Source organism: Perognathus longimembris, chromosome 26 (assembly GCF_023159225.1).
Source record: "Perognathus longimembris pacificus isolate PPM17 chromosome 26, ASM2315922v1, whole genome shotgun sequence".
Taxonomy (NCBI): domain Eukaryota; kingdom Metazoa; phylum Chordata; class Mammalia; order Rodentia; family Heteromyidae; genus Perognathus; species Perognathus longimembris.
The window spans coordinates 10,219,272-10,235,523 of record NC_063186.1 but is presented as its reverse complement, the minus strand read 5'-3'; the positions used below and the strand labels follow the sequence as shown (position 1 = coordinate 10,235,523).

Sequence of the window (16,252 nt, the reverse complement as noted above, 5' to 3'; positions counted from 1 at the left end):
TCTAAGACTAAGAAGGAACCTAGGGTATATTGATGGCTCACCCCATTTTCTGTCAACACTCAGGAGGCTGAGATGTGAAGATCGTGGGTTCAAAACCAGCCTGGGCCGGGACAGAGCCAAGGTCCTGCGTTCAAGCTCCCATCCCAGTGCACGCGCGCACACGCACGCACACGCACACACACCCGCAGTGTGGATGGGCAGGTTGGATACTCAGCCCCACTTGAGCAAGGACGGGGTCTCGGTTGGCATCGAACCCCAGACTCTCCTAACTGCCTGGGCTGAGGCGGCTTGACCCGGGAGAGTGGGAGGAAAGCCAGGGGGTGACTCAAACCCCCAAACCTCCCGCCCGGGGAGATTCTCCCCCTTGGTTTCAGTGCCTGTGTTTGTTCACCCGGGAGTCAGGAGCCCAGCTTCCCCCATCACACATGGATTCGACCCGCTTCCTGGCTGTCTCTCCTCCTCCCTCACAGCCCTAGAGACACCCTCAAATCCCAGGTCCCCACCAATGGGTGTGAGTGGGGGGGGGGGGAAGCAGCCTCAGGACCCCCCTGGTTGGCCTGGTTGGTGTGGTGAAGTCCTGCCTTCCTCAGGCTGGGGAGGATGTAGGCCAGGCATGGCTCAGGCCGGTCATCCCAGCTCCTCAGGTGGCTGAGGAGATCTGGAGGATCGCGGTTCGAAGCCAGCCCGGGGCGGGAAAGTCCGTGAGACTCTCATCTGCAACAAACCCCCAGAAAACCAGATGTGGTGCTGTGTGACTCAAGGGGTAGTAGAACGCTAGCCTTGAGCAAAACAAGCTCAGACACAGTGCCCAGGCCCTGAGTTCAAGCCCCTGGATTGGCAAAAAAAAAAAAAAAAGTACAAGGTCCTGAGTTCAAGTCCCAGTACAGGCACAAAAGTGTTTCTTTTTTATTAGAGCAAAAACACAGTATCTGTAAATATAAGCGCATAGACCCCAGATAGAGGTCCAGGCAAAGAATGGCCACATGAATGGAGCTCTGATCGTTGTGCTAGCTGGACTTGTAGAAAAGGATACAAACACTGGAGTCATTTGCAGCTGTTTCTTTTATTGCGAAATACGTATTTTATTTTTATTTTTATTTTTGTAAACCTGGCATTTCCCACACAGTGTGACCGAAGGAGAAGTGACCACTGACAAGTTGACAAGCTTTACCTCAAGGAATCTCCCTCCCCGGGTGGGCACAAAGACATCTTCGCAGATTTCTAGAAGCCCATGGAACAGGGGTGCTCACCATGCAAACGAGTCACCCCTAAAAGTTAAAAAAAAAAACAAAACCAAACAAACCAACCCACTCTTGCCAGTCATTCCGTGCAGATCCGAACTCGAAACAAAACACACCCGAACAGAACCTGAAATCACCATCATTGTGCTAATAATAATAATCCATTTCACCCCCGTGGGGAGGGGAAAGCTGTTCATGAATTAACCCTTTCGTGTGCTGAGAAAACCCCAGACATTTCGACTCAATTCGCCACAGCCACTGGCTATTCCAGAACAATCCTCTCCACTGTGAATCGTAGGAGTCCATTGATGAAAACAAAATTTTGGAGGATTTCTGAAATGATGGCCACTTTTCTGCCTAGGCCCACCCCCCAAAAAAACCCCAACATTTTCCCCTAAAGAATAATTTCATGTATGCACTTATTTATTTTGTGATCCTGGGAAATCAAACCTAGAATATCACCCACTCGGGGCCTGAGCTTCATTGCCAGCTCATCCCTCAAATGATATTTCTTAATGCGTGTGTGTGTGTGTGTGTGTGTGTGTGTGTGTGTGCAAGTACTGGGGCTTGAACTTGGGGCCTTGGTGTTTGTCCTGTAGCTTTTTCACTCAAGGCTGGCGCTCTACCACTTGAACCACACCTCCATGTGCAGCTTTTGAATGGCTTCATTGGAGAGAAGAGTCTTGAAGACTTTTCCATTCCGGGCTGGCTTGGATCTGTGATCTCTGCCTCCTGAGCCGCTGGGAGGACAGGCGTGAACTCCTGGCACACATCGTGTTGCTCTGGTACCTCTCATTGCCACATGGAAACTGGAAAACCTTCCTTGGGGCTGTAGCCCTCTTGGTTCCTGATTTTGCTGCTGGGTTCACAGGAATGGGGGGAACGGGCTGGCTTTCATTTTCATACAACTGCGTCATCCGTGTAAGAAGATTCCAGAAGTCACACACATGCCTCTCTGTGCCAGGTGTGCAGTGCCTTGCACTCATGATTTATTTTTTTCCATCCCGAGTTCCACACCTTTCGGGTGCATTTGCCTCAAGTAAGAGAGGCTCTGTAAGGAAAAAAAAAATCCTTATTCCAAGATCTGGTGGAGCCTGAGAGGACTTCAGTCAGGAATGACTAAAGGAATGAGCACCGGTGTGTGGTCTGTGTCCAACTTGAGCCTGCCCAGCTTGGGACCACTGAGGCAGAGCCTGGCCTTCCAGAAGGCTGGAGGCGACACCGGCTCCAAGCTCGCCCCTGCAGGACATCTTCTGAAACATGACTGGCCACCGCCTCCCTGTGCTGTCCATCTTGGGTAAGCCAACAGGATCGTGGGGGGGGGGGACCTGAGGACCCCCCCCCCCAAAAAAAAGGCACACAGGTTGAAGGTTGTCCCTGGGAAACAAAGCTGTAAGCACCGAGTCTCGTGGCTGCTTGCGGGGAGGGGGCTTTGTGGAGATGCCATGCAGCTGTGTGCCAGATGTTTTCCTCAGCACTGGCCCGGGGCCTCTGCCTGCCCAACATGGAGCAGAAGGAGAGATGTTGGCTGGGGAAGTTGAGGCAGAAAACACTCAGGAGGGATGCAGGTTTCCCTTCCAAACGACTGCCAGAACTTTCTTTCCCCAAAAGGCATGTGGAGAAAGCACCTGTCATTCTTCAGCACGTGACTCCTCAGAGTTTGACTCCAGGTCTTTGTGGAATCCATTGTTTGCCTATGCAGGGCTGCTATGTGGTAGAGCCTTTCCTTGAAGTGTCTTCCATTTATTATAATCTGCAAGTCTTTTTTTTTGGGGGGGGGGACGTGCCGGTACTGGGACTTGAACTTGGGTGTTGTTCACCGCTGGTGTTGCACCACGTGAGCCAACTGCTCCTTCCAACTTTTTTTAAAATCTTTTGATGGTTCGTTGGCAATAAAGAGTCTCTGGGATTTGTCCACCAAGGGCTGACTTCAAACCTGTGATCCTCACAGCTCAGCCTGCCAAGGAGCTAGGGCGACAGGGGTGAGCTACCAGCCTGCAGCTGCAAGTCTTTCTTGTTTGTTTGTCAAGGATAAGCTTTCCACAGACAACAATGTTCTTATTGCTTTAAAAAAAAATTGCATATGAGTCCTACCGGGTCATTCCCAGATTTGTGGGGAGGGGGGACAAGGGGTTTCAGTGCTTGAGTGAATTCATATAACTATTTAATAGAACTCATAAAACATCGGTACAAATATAAAGACATAATATATATATATATAATCTATATAAAAAGGCTTTTAGGTTAACCGTTTTCCCCTGAGGGTTGACCATGCAAGGTTTTTTTTTGTGTTGTTGTTTTTTTTCATTCATAAATATCGCTCGGCTCTTTCTTGACGCTCACATCCCGAGAGTTCATCTTGAAGAAGGAGATGGTGGGTGGTAGGTGGTGGTGGTCATGGTGGTGGTGGTGGCCAGTCATGTGGAAGAGGAGGAGGAGGAGGAGGAGGAGGAGGAGGAGGAGGAGGAGGAGGAGGAGGAGGAGGAGGAGGAGAAAAAAACACAGCATCAGTGGGGCCTCCGAAAAATCTGGAGAAGATTTCCTTTTCTTCCAAATATGGAAGATACAAACGATGAAGGGCCAGAGGCGGGTGACCGCCCATCATGTGACAGAGGACACCAGGCAGGTCACTGGTTCTTCTGCGCCCAGTCCCAGCCATCTTCGTTTTCTTTCCGGTTCTTCTCCGCTTCGATGATTTCTTTGTACCTTCGGCGAAAGAAGCCCAGCTGCGAGATAGGAAAGAAGCCAGGGCTGGGTTAGTGGTGTTGGAGAGAGGATCGCTTTGAATCAAGGTGTCAGGTGTGTGTGTGTGTGTGTGTGTGTGTGTGTGTGTGTGTATGTGTGTTAAAAATGGAGCCTGAACTCAGGGCCTATGCAGTGTCCCTTAGTTTTCTTTGTTTTTATTGGTCATGGGTCTTGAACTCACAGCATGGACACTGTCCCTGAGCTTCTTTGGTTCAAGGCTAGCACTCTACCACTTTGAGGCATATAGAATGGCACTTCCTGTTTTCTGATGGTTCACTGGAGGTAAGCGTCTCTTGGGTTTTTCTGCCCTAGGCTGTGTTTGAACTGCGATCTTCCAGAGTTCGCCCTCCTGAGCCACCAACCAGGGTCTCGATCACACTGCATGAGATCTCCAGAATGGCTGGTTATGCTGCCATGACAGTACATTTGTCTGCTTTTTTTTTTTTTTTGGCCAGTCCTGGGCCTTGGACTCAGGGCCTGAGCACTGTCCCTGGCTTCTTCCCGCTCAAGGCTAGCACTCTGCCACTTGAGCCACAGCGCCACTTCTGGCCGTTTTCTGTATATGTGGTGCTGGGGAATCGAACCTAGGGCCTCGTGTATCCGAGGCAGGCACTCTTGCCACTAGGCTATATCCCCAGCCCCATTTGTCTGCTTTTGAATCCAAAGAGCAGGTCTTAAAAAATAATGCCCTCTATGCCAGGAGCTGAAGGCTCACGCCTGTCATCCTAGCTACTCAGGAGGCTGAGATCTGAGGATCGCGGTTCAAAGCCAGCCTGCGCAAGAAAGTGTGAGGCTCTGATCTCCAATGAACCACCTGAAAACTGGAAGTGGTGCTGTGGTTCAAGTGGTAGAGTGCCAGCCTTGAGCAAAAGGAGCTCAGGGTCAGTGCCCAGGCCCCGAGTTCAAGTCCCATCACGGGCAAATAAAGCAAAATAAAATTAATCCCCACAATGCACTGTCATGGCCCAGGACGGCCGAGCACAGAGGTGCAGGTTTGTACCCCGCACACCGGATGTTGCTCCCATGAGACGAATACATGTATTACCACTGTGTCCCGACAGATGGCAATAGAGGGCCGTATGCTAAAGGAATTAGATTTCTCTCTTTTTTTTTTTTCCTCTGACAGCTGAAAGATAAAGGTCTTTTGAATGGGGATTGGAAATAAGTTGACACAAAGGTGCTGGTCTGGTGATGCCTATGTCAAAATAATATTGTACTTCCTCCCTCCCTTCTCCCTCTTGACGTTCCTTCCTTCTTTCTTTCTTTTTTGCCAGAACTGGGGCTTGAACTTAGGGCCCAGACACAGTTCCTTAGCTTTTCCATTCAAGGCTGGTGCTCTACCACTCTGAGCTGCAGCGCCACTTCCGGTTTCCTGGTGGTTCATTGGAGATATGAGTCTCACGGACTCTTCTACCCCGGGTGGCTTTGAACCGTGATCCTCAGATCTCAGCCTCCTGAGTAGCTAGGGTGACAGGCGGGAGCTATCGGTCTTTGAAAGACCCCAGGCCCAGTTTGTCTTCAGGCCCAGTCAGAAGCTGAAGGAAAGGAGAGGGAACTCATTGGGGGATGAGATTTTATTTTATTTCATGTCTCCCTGGAAAGAGTGTCAGGTTTCAAGGATTTCTTCCCGCCTGGCGGCTTGGCAAGCTCTAGGCAGCCTTGCCTGTCAGGTTTAAATAACCGTGGCTGCGGCCAGCGGGGATTCATTGCAGCGCTCAGAGAAGGGGCTGGGGCCCCACGGTGTGGATTCGATTCTGTGTGGGAGCGAGCGAGGTCCCGCGATTGCCAGGCGTCGGAGAGCTTGGCATGGGGGGTTCGGGGGCCTTCTAAAGAGGGGCTGATGGAGGCAGGGGTTGGGGGTACAGGGTGTGGGGCCAGGGAAGATGGCTGAGCGCACAGGGAGGGAGTTCAGATCTAGACAAGGCATTCGCTTACCATGAAAGGTCTTTTTTTTTAATGCCCATCCTGGGGCTTGAACTCAGGACCTGGGCGCTGTCCCTGAGCTTTTTTTCCCCTTCATGCCTGGTGCTCTACCACTTGAAGCACAGCTCTACTTTCAGGGTTTTTGTTGGTTGGTTGGTTGGTTCATTGAGATGAGCGTCTCATGGACTTTCCTGCCAGGGCTGGCTTTGAACCACGATCCTCAGATCTCAACCTCCTGAGTAGCTGGGATGACAGGCGCGAGCCACCAGCACTCAGCCTATGGGTTAAGCAATTTGGGACATAATTTAAAAGAAGAGGAGAGCCGGGCGCCAGTGGCTCACGCCTGTCATCCTATGTATCTCAGGAGGCTGCGACCTGGAGGATCATGTTTTGAAGCCACGGAAGGCAAATCCTGAGACTACTCAGGAAGAGCCGGAAGTGGCACTGTGGCTCACGTGGCAGAGTGCTAGCCTTGAGCAAAAGAAGCTCAGGGACAATTCTCAGGCCCCAAGTTCAAGCCCCAGGACTGGCACAAAACAAAACACAATTCCACTCCCAGGCGGAAGGGGGCCGTGCCATGCCCTGCATTTGCAGCGTGCAGGGAGGGGTCTGCAATGGACTGTCCACCCATCCTGGACGCCCGAGGTGGGCCGAGGCCGCAGGGACCGAGATCCAGCCGGCTCACCTTCCAGAGCAGCACAGCCAGCAGCAGGAAAATGAGGACGCCGGCCAGCAAGCTGATGGCGATGATCCAGCCCACCACGTAGCCCCGCGGCTCCAGGTTGTGCAGGGCCTCGAAGACGACCTAGGAAGCGAACACAGAATAGCAGTGCTGGAAACCTGAGGATTTTTGTTGTTGTTTTTGTTTTGCCAGTCCTGGGGTTTGAACTCAGGGCCTGGGCGCTGTCCCTGAGCTTCTTTCACTCAAGGCTAGCGCTCTACCACCTGAGCCACAGCGCCACTTTCAGTTTTCGGGTGGTTCCTTGGAGATAAGAGTCTCACGGACTTTGCTGCCAGGGCTGGATTTGAACTAAGATCCTCCAGATGTCAGCCTCCTGAGTAACGAGGATGACAGAGCGTGAGCCAATGGTGCCCGGCGGTTGTACAGAATTCTGAGCATCTACTGTGCTCTCTGCTGCCCAAGCTAATGTACCACGGCACCATCCAAGTTCATCATTGCCGTCCGGGACACGAGGACACTAGCCTTGCGCTGTGGTCCAGAGGCTCACGCCTGTCATCCTAGCTGAGATCAGGCGGCAGAGATCTGAGGACCATGGTTTGAAGCCAACCTGGGTAGACAGATCTGAGAGGCTCTGATCTCCAACTAACTGGCAAGGAGCTGTAAATGGAGGTGTGGCTCAAGTGGTAGAGTGCCAATATGCAGTGAAAAAGCCCCAGAACTGGTGGGCAGACACATGTACACACACACGCACACACACACACACAAACACACAACGCCTCCATCTTCTTGGAGCACCTGCTCTCTCGTTGGAAGGTCCTTGTCTTTTATTTTTGTGTGGGTCCTGGGGCTTGAACTCAGGGCCTGGGCGCTGTCCCTGAGCTTCTTTTGCTCAAGGCTAGCATGCTACCACTTGAGCCACAGCACCATGTCTGGCTGTGTGTGTGTGTGTGTGTGTGTGTGTGTGTGTGTGTGTCTAGCTAATAAGAGTCTGATGGGCATTTCTGCCTGGGCTGGTTTTGAACCACGATCCTCAGATCTCAGCCTCCTGCGTAGACAGGATGACAGGTGTGAGCCACAGAGCCCGGCTTCTCTTTGGGTTGGTGGTGGGAATCCAATCATCTCCCTGAATTCAGAATCTACTCCCCGGCATCCAAATGGTCTTAGGCCCAGAGGACAGACATGGCCGGGAGGGGCCAGCGTGGTGGGCAGCTGGGGCTCCTCTGGGCTCCTTCCCTTGTGAGATGGGGAGGCTGGGAAGGGCCTGGGGGCAGATGGGGCCTGGCAGTACGCCCACCCAGCGGGGCTCAGTGTGGGGTCCACGCTCGGCTCACCCACGTGACCTCAGAGGACGCCTGGATTCACATTCCAGCACAGCAGACTCTCGAGAGGTCTGGGTTTGTGGCTATAGAGATGGGGAAGCCACCACTGTTGACTTTGGCAAACTGTCAAGAATGCCCTTGCCACTTCTGTGGAATGCGTGTTCCGTCTCTGCGTGTATGTGCGTGTGTGTGTGTGTGTGTGTGTGTGCGTGCATCAGGGCTTGAATTCAGGTCCTCACGCTTGCTCACTTACACTTGGTACTCCACTCTCTGAGCCATGCCTCCAGTCTTGATGATGAGAACCATTTCCGCACAGCCGTGGGCAGGAAATGGTGTTTGGGAGGACGTGAGACGACTCAGCCTCACCCCACGTCCATCTTCCTGCACCCCCAGTTCCACCCCCTACACGTTTCCACCTGCACAGGAAGCACCTCACCCGCGAATCATTTCCAGGACTCACCATCATTTCTTCCGGGTTGCCGTGGGCGATTTCCACCACCCGTAAGGAGGGCTCCACTTTCACGCGAGCTCGAGCCATGAACTGGATGACGGAGGAACTATCCTGTGGCAGACAACACAACTTAGTGACCGTGGCAATGGCTTTTCCCTGACAGACACCAAGGCAGGACAGAACTCCCAAGAGCCCAAGTAGATCTGAGGAGGATTTCATCATGGATAGGAGTCATGCCTCACGTTAGTCAGCCCAGCTGCTCAGGAGGCTGAGATCTGAGGATCACGGTTCAAAGCCAGCCCAGGCAGGAAAATCCATGAGACTTATCTCCAATGAACCAGCAGAAAACCGGAAGTGCCGCTGTGGCTCAAAGTGGTAGAGCGCCAGCCTTGAGTGAAAGAGCTCAGGGACAGCACCCAGGCCCTGAGTTCAAGCCCCAGGACAGATTTTTTTTTTTTTAAAGAAAGAAAAATAAATCAAGATGGAAAAATAATAAATCAGATGCTCCATTTCAGATGTGAACTTGTGAAGGTCAAAACAATCAGACCCTCCAATTCCCTAGGCCCGGGCAGCTCTGAGGTCAGATGGAAAATAAACACAGAGCTTGAGGCCCCGGCCAACCCACCAAGGGTCTGGCCATGTTCCTGGTCTCAGGGGAGCTGTGACGCCCCAGGGCCATCTGGGCTCAGTTCCTTCAAGGAGGGGTGGGGGGAGGAGGAGGAGGAGGAGGAGGAGGAGGAGGAGGAGGAGGAGGCAGCCTCCCACTGGTGTCAGGATGACTGATCATTGTGCTTCAGCCCTAGATACAATGGAAGCCTTGCTTTGACCTCTGCTTCCTTGCAGGCTTTGCTAAGGAGCCTGGACTTTTTCTTTTTGCTAGAAAAGAAGAAAAGCAAACCAGGCAACGGTGGCTCACGCCTGTCATCCCAGCTACTCAGGAGGCTGAGATCTGAGGATTGTGGTTCAAAGTCAGCCTGGGCAGGGAAATCCATGAGACTCTTATCTCCAATGAACCAGCAGAAAACTGGAAGTGGCGCTGTGGCTCAAGTGGTAGAGTGCTAGCCTTGATCAAAAGAGCTCAGGGACAGCAGCTAGACCTGAATCAGGACTGGCAAATAAAATAATAATAATTAAATAAAATAAACAAAAACCACACTTCCTAGACCAGCGGAGTTGGCATCAGCCAGGAGCCTGTTAAAAATCTGACAGAGTGGAACTTGAACAAATAATGTTGAGCGAGACAAGCCTAGAACACAGAGAACAAAGGGGCATGATCTCCTTGATATATGGCTGTTAGAGTGGAGGTATGGGGGGGGCGGGGGGGGGGGGAACAGTAGAGACCAGGTCTGCGAAACGAAAAACTTCTTGTCAAATGGTATTTCCACAGGTTTGGGTCAGCGACCTTACATTATGTATCTAAAACCAAACAACTACTCAACATAAAAAGGTCTAAAATAGACCTCTCAGTGGATCACAATAGCTCAACAGCTATGTATATATGATCATATAAGACAAGGATAAACAAACTCTATTGTTGATGTTATATTTAAAGTGAATTTAGGTAAATTTCCTTTAGCGTAAGCCACGTGGCTACTGTATATGTTTTTGGTACACTGGGTATTGTATATATGCCTACCTGATCTAGGGAAGGGAAAGCAAAACGAGGGTGTAAGATATCACAAGAAATGTACTCACTGCCCTATTATTGACAACAAAATTTAATTAATAAAAAAAAAGTGAAAAGAAATCTGACAGAGGAGTCGAAGGCGACTGAAGGATTCTGTATTTTCGATGTGGTCTCTGGGCAATCCTGACGCCAACTAAAGAAAGCACCAGCGACATAAAGGTGCAAATAAAACAGCCGGAGAGCTCATGAAAAAGAGGATGGCGGCTCCCAGGCCCATCTGGGTGGAATCCAGGCCCCCACAGGGGTAGTAAACCCCCAGGTGCGGCTGCAGAGCCCCCGGCCACACACGAGCGAGGGCGCGCGGCAGAAAAGGCTTACGAGGGGCAGCCGAGCTGAGGACAGGAGCAGACACCTGCCACCCCGGCATCCAGGGAGGCTGAGACTGCAGGACGGAGAGTGTTCAGGCCAGTCTCAAACAACCGCAAGAGCAAGCCAAAGTCAGAGAAAGCAAAGCAAAATCAAAGAAACCAAGCCAGAACAGCTGGAGGAGGAGTGCTGTACAAAGAAGTTCTTCCTCTTCCTTCCTTCCTTCCTTCCTTCCTTCCTTCCTTCCTTCCTTCCTTCCTTCCTTCCTTCCTTCCTTCCTTCCTTCCTCCTTCCTTCCTCCTTCCTCCCTCCATCCCTCCGTCCCCTTCCTCTTCTTCCTCCTCCCCCTCTTTCTCTTCCTCCTCCTCCTCTTCCTCCTCCTCCTCCTCCTCCTCCTCCTCCTCCTCCTCTTCCTCCTCCTCCTCCTTTTCCTCCTCTACCTCTGTCTCCTTCTTCCTTCCTCCTCCTTCTTCATTTTTGGTAACAGCGCTGTGGCTTGCACTCGAACCTCAGGGCCTCACTTGACTTTTCCACTTAAGGCTGGCGTTCTGCCATTTATTTGAGCTACAGCTCTGCTTTTAGCTTTTTTTTTTTTGCCAGTCCTGGGGCTTGAACTCAGGGCCTGAGCACTGTCCCTGAACTTCTTTTGCTCAAGGCTAGCACTCTACCACTTGAGCCACAGCGCCACTTCCGGCATTTCTGTGTACGTGGTGCTGAGGAATCAAACCCAGGGCTTCATGCATGCTAGGCGAGCACTCTACCACAAAGCCACCTTCCCAGCCCTGCTTCTAGCTTTCTGATGGTTCCGTGGAGATCAGAGTCGCACGGATTTTCCTGTCTGGGCTGGCTTTGAACCGCGCTCCTTAGCTCTCAATTCTCTTGGGTGGCTGGGATGGCAGGCATTTGCCGTGGGTGCTCCTCCGAAGGGAAGTGCTTGTGGGAGGCGTGTTCTCAGACTCACCTTTTTCAGGATTTCCGTGTTCAGAAGCGTGTAGATCTCTATCGCGCGGCCTTCTTCCCGGGCGAGGGCACTCAGGTTGCAATGCATCGTGAGGCAAGAAATCCCCGGCTTTTCACAGTCCTGAGAAGAGAAAGCAGACAACAGTTCAATGGCATTAAAAAGAAACAGAGAGCCGGGCGCTGGTGGCTCCCGCCTGCCATTCCAGCTACTCAAGCTGAGATCTGAGGATCGCGGTTCAAAGCCAGCCCGGGCAGGAAAGAAAACCTAACACACACTACCAAAAGAAATAGAAATTTTTGGCTTGGTGTGCCTGTCATACTAGCGACTCAGGAGGCTGAGATTTGGAGGATTGTGGTTCAAAGCCAGCCCGGGGAAGGAAGTACCAAGTGGCAACCTGGCTTCTCATCTCTAGGAATTAGAGAAGAAACTCTTACCAACACTTTTCTCCCAGACTTGGCGAAGAAGGCAAAGATGGTGTGGAAGATGCTCTCCTGTTCCTGAGGGGTGACACAGGGGCTCGGGTTCCTCTGGAAGGAACAGGTTCCCTTCTCCTGGGCCACCTGAAAATCAAATAAAGGTCTTGTGAGGGCGTGTGGGGAGAGGAGCGGGGCTGGAGAGAAGGGAACAGGAGATCCTTCGAGACGCAGGAGAGATCGAAATGGGCACGCTGAATTGTCACCCTGCTGCTTCCGCCGTGTGTGGATAAAGAGATCAAAGTCCATCCTGAAGAGCAATGTCTTCTTTGGAACTCGTCCCCTAACTATTCTCCTGCTTTGCCAGTGGCTCCCTGGTTCGCATCTGTCATCCCAGCTACCCAGGAGGCTGGAATCTGGAAGACGGAGGTTCCAAGTCAACCTGGGCAGGAAAGTCTGTGAGACTCTTATGCACCTCCAATGGACCAGCAAAAAGCCCAAAGTGGAGCTGTGGCTCAAGTGGTAGCGCACAAGCAAAAAAGCAAGACAGAGCATGAGGCCCTGAGTTCAAGTCCCATGATGGCACTACAGACAGACAGACAGATGGACAAACACACACACACACACACACACACACACACACACACAGTTACAAATGTTCAATAAATGAGACAAATGGAAGAATATATATCCTGAACTATGTACAGTACCAATGACAGATTCAAATAAAATAATTTGTGAAATTATGAGAGACTGCAGAGCATGATGAAATAAATCCTTTGTGTGATTTTTTTTTTTTTTTTGCCAATCCTGGGGCTTGAACTCAGGGCCTGAGCACTGTCCCTGAGCTTCTTTTTGCTCAAGGCTAGCACTCTGCCACTTGAGCCACAGCGCCACTCACAGCTTTTTCTGTGTATGTGGTACCAAGGAATGGAACCCAGGGCTTCATGCATGCTAGGCAAGCACTCTACCACTAAACCACATTCGCAGCCCCCAAGAAATGTTTTCTGCAGGCTTTTATCCTTTCCCATCACCCAGACCCCAGAGAGAACACTGCGTGCAAGTGGAAAGTGAAGAAATGTTGGTGGTTTTAGGGCACATAAGAACCCGAGGATTCCCGTCAGGCCGGGCACTGGTGGCTCAGGCCCCTCCTCCTCGCCACTCCCGAGGCTGCGATCTGAGGATCGTGATTCGAATGAAGCCGGCCCTGGGGCAGACAGATCCGAGAGACCTGCTTCGTGGTTTACTGGATTTGAAGGTAAAGTGGGGCTCATGGTTGGTAGCAGGCTGACCAAGCCAGTTATTCTCACCAACTAAGGCCTAACTGTTACCCCGGGTGTGTGTTACTATTAGTCTACCAACTGCGGGAGGCACCCCGGCCCTTGTGGACTGCTGGTTAACTGAACTGAAGAGTCTCTTGGACTTGTCTCCTTGAGCTGGCTTTGAACAACCTCAGCCCCTAACTAGGGTGACAGGTGTGAGCCACTGGCATCTATCTATCTATCTATCTATCTATCTATCTATCTATCTATCATCTGTCTATCTACATCTAGATATTTATATATTGATAGATCTATCTAGCTATATCTATCATCTATCTATATCTATATCTCTCTCTATATGTAGATATATCTAGATCTATCTCTCTGTCTATCTCTACCTATCTACATATGCCTAACTAGCTAGGTTACAGGTGTGAGCCATTGGTGTCCATTAATATTTAGATATAGATAGATACTAGGATACTTGTATATAGAGATACTGACCTCATATATATATATATATATATATATATATAAAATCAATGGGTACCTCATATATCAAATATATCGTATAACTATATCCTATATATGTTGTATAAACATATAATGTATGTTATTATAAATTAGTACATATAGCAATGGACACAGTATAAATTTCCTGTATATGTTGCATACATATAAATAAGCACACATTTATACATACACAGCTATCTGTATCTATATTGACACAGCTATATATGCATTCATGGCGGGGCTTGAACTTGGGGCTGGAATGCTACTACGGTTACAGGCATGAACCACCAGCATCCATCTGATGTGTGTGTGTGTGTGTGTGCGCGTGCTGGTTCTGGTGGGTGTGGGGGGTGTTGAACTCAGAGCCTGGACGCTGTCCTTGAGCTTCCCAGCTCAAGGCCAGCGCTCTGCCCCAGTGAGCCATTTCCGCTGGTTCACTGGCGATAAGAGTCTCACAGGCTGGGCTGGCTTTGAACTGTGATCTTCAGATCTCAGCCTCCTGAGTCACGAGGATGACAGCCTCACTGGATGTGGAGATGCTGACAGCCTGCCTGGCTTCCAGGGGGCATCAGCTCAAGCCTTGTGTCAGCTAGCTGGGGGATTCCGGAAGGGAGAAGGTCACTTGGAGGTCACGGGCTCCATCTCCTTACACCCAAGGCATACAGCCAATGACAGGGAAATGGAAGATGAAACTGGCGTTGTCTTTGCCACAGCTCTCGGGTGAGAAGCTAGATGGGAAAGCCAAGGGGGCGCTGGCTTGGATGCAGGGGGCCACGGCTTCTGGTGGGAGCACATGTGTTTCTAGTTAATTCCAGTACCCCCTCTGTTCACCGTGGCCTCTCTGGGCTGGGCGACATCCCCCTAACCCGCTGCTTCTCCAGATCATGTTACATCAGCGCAGAAGATGACAACTGGGTAAACAGAGAACCGGCACCCCCTCTCCTGACTTGCTGCCCCACTCCTCTCTGTTCGCACGCCCTCTGAGGTCGGGAGGCCCAAGCAGCTTTGGGGGCTGAATCCACTAATCCGACCCCCCCTTCCCATCGAATGCCTTCCCATTCGGTTCCCCACAACAGGCTGCAGCGACAGTAACGACAGTGAACTTCGAAACGAAAATCAGGAGTCACGCCAGGTCCTGGTGGCCCATGTCTGTCACCCTAGCTGCTCGGGAGGCTGAGATCTGAGGATGGCGGTTCAAAGCCAGCCCGGGCAGGAAAGTGTATGAGACTCGTTATTTCCAGTGAGCCACCTGAAAAGCTGGAAGTGGAGCTCAAAGAGGCAGAAAGTGAAGTGGAAGTGTGAAGTCTTGAGTTCAAGCCCCAACACACACCATAAAAATAGTTAGCTCTAAAAGTCCTGCGAGATGATACCAATTTGTTACTTAGGCCTGATTCAACATATTTGCAAGTAGAATAATAGACAATAAAGCCGCATATTTTTTTTTCCGTTCAGCAAAAGGTGAGTTATAGCTACAGTTGCATTCTCATTTTCCTAGTCTTTCATATCATATTTTACGTGAAATCAAACATAAATTGCTTTGAATGCCTAGTGAGGGTTTTTTTTTTTTTTTAGTGTTTTTTTTTCCTTCTGTATTGACTGGAAGCCAAAAGGGATGATAGGGTTTTAATAGTAAACCCTAAGTCAAATATTCTTAAACTCCCCACTCCTTTCAGTCGGTGGTAATTCTGTAAACCCAGAGAGGGGCAAATACAGACAGCTCATTTACTATGATTAAAAGAAAAACTGACTCTGTGGGCTGGGAATGTGGCTTAGTGGTAGAGTGCTCGCATGGCATGCATGAAGCCCTGGGTTCGATTCCTCAGCACCAAAGACACAGAAAAAGCCGGAAGTGGCGCTGTGGCTCAAGAGGTAGAGTGCTAGCCTTGAGCAAAAAGAAGCCAGGGACAGAGCCCAGGCCCTGAGTTCAAGACACAGGACACACACACACACACACACAGACACACACACACACACGCACACACACAAAGAGTGCAAGCTCCTTGCAAGCAGAGTTCATTCGAAGAGGCACTGCTCCCTTGCCCCCCAAATTCATGTACCCTGAAAGGATTTCCAGACGTGAGCCGCAGCGGGGCTACCTGAGTACCAGGTGCGCATGTGGGAACGCTTTTCCTGCTGCAGATACCGAGACATTTGGGAAGTGGAGTGGAGTGGTCTGCTGGTTTGGGATAATAAAATGCACCCGTCACCACCCGCCCCCCTGCTGGGGGGCGGCAGGGGGACACAAGACAGAGCTGCCTGAGGCCCCATGGGGGTCTGCCGAAACCTAGCTCCAGCTGAGGCCCCTCCAAGACGAAGAAAGCTGTTTGGTCTACCCTGCGTTCAAGGATTCATGGGGTTATTTCTCTGGGTTTTTGTGTGTGTGCATACATGCGTGTATTGCATCAGGGCTTGAACTCAGGACCTGGGTACTGTCCCTTAGCTTTTCTTTCTGCTCAAGGCCGGCGCCCTCCATGGTCTGTCTTACCTTTCACGCAGCTTTGGATGGGTAAGCAAAGCCACGGGCAGAAAAAGCCGCCCCCCTCCCCCATGGGGGTCTAAGGTTCCCAGGGCTTCCTGGGCGGCCTGCCATGTGCTTCAGGTTATAGTCCCCATGATTAAAGGCAAGGAGATGAGGTGAGCTTCCTGGCAGCCAGGGAGATAACTGCTGCTCTGTGTCTGAAAGAGAATCTTTTCTTTCTTTCTTTTTTTTTTTTTTTCTTTTTCTGGTCAGAACAAACTTGGAGCACAT

At 50.9% G+C, this 16,252-nt stretch overlaps 1 protein-coding gene across 1 annotated transcript in view; it reads right to left on the bottom strand.

The window, feature by feature from the left end:
- Positions 1-3,670: 3,670 nt before the first annotated feature.
- Positions 3,671-16,252, bottom strand: part of Itga9 (integrin subunit alpha 9) — a 111,825-nt gene continuing 99,243 nt past the window's right edge. Inside the window, exons 24-28 of the mRNA XM_048334593.1 lie at positions 11,750-11,875; positions 11,316-11,435; positions 8,371-8,472; positions 6,595-6,714; positions 3,671-3,967 (exon numbers count right to left, since the gene is read on the bottom strand). Coding sequence (XP_048190550.1) covers positions 3,869-3,967; positions 6,595-6,714; positions 8,371-8,472; positions 11,316-11,435; positions 11,750-11,875 — 567 coding nt within the window. The 3' untranslated portion in view covers positions 3,671-3,868. The remainder of the gene's footprint in view (positions 3,968-6,594; positions 6,715-8,370; positions 8,473-11,315; positions 11,436-11,749; positions 11,876-16,252) is intronic.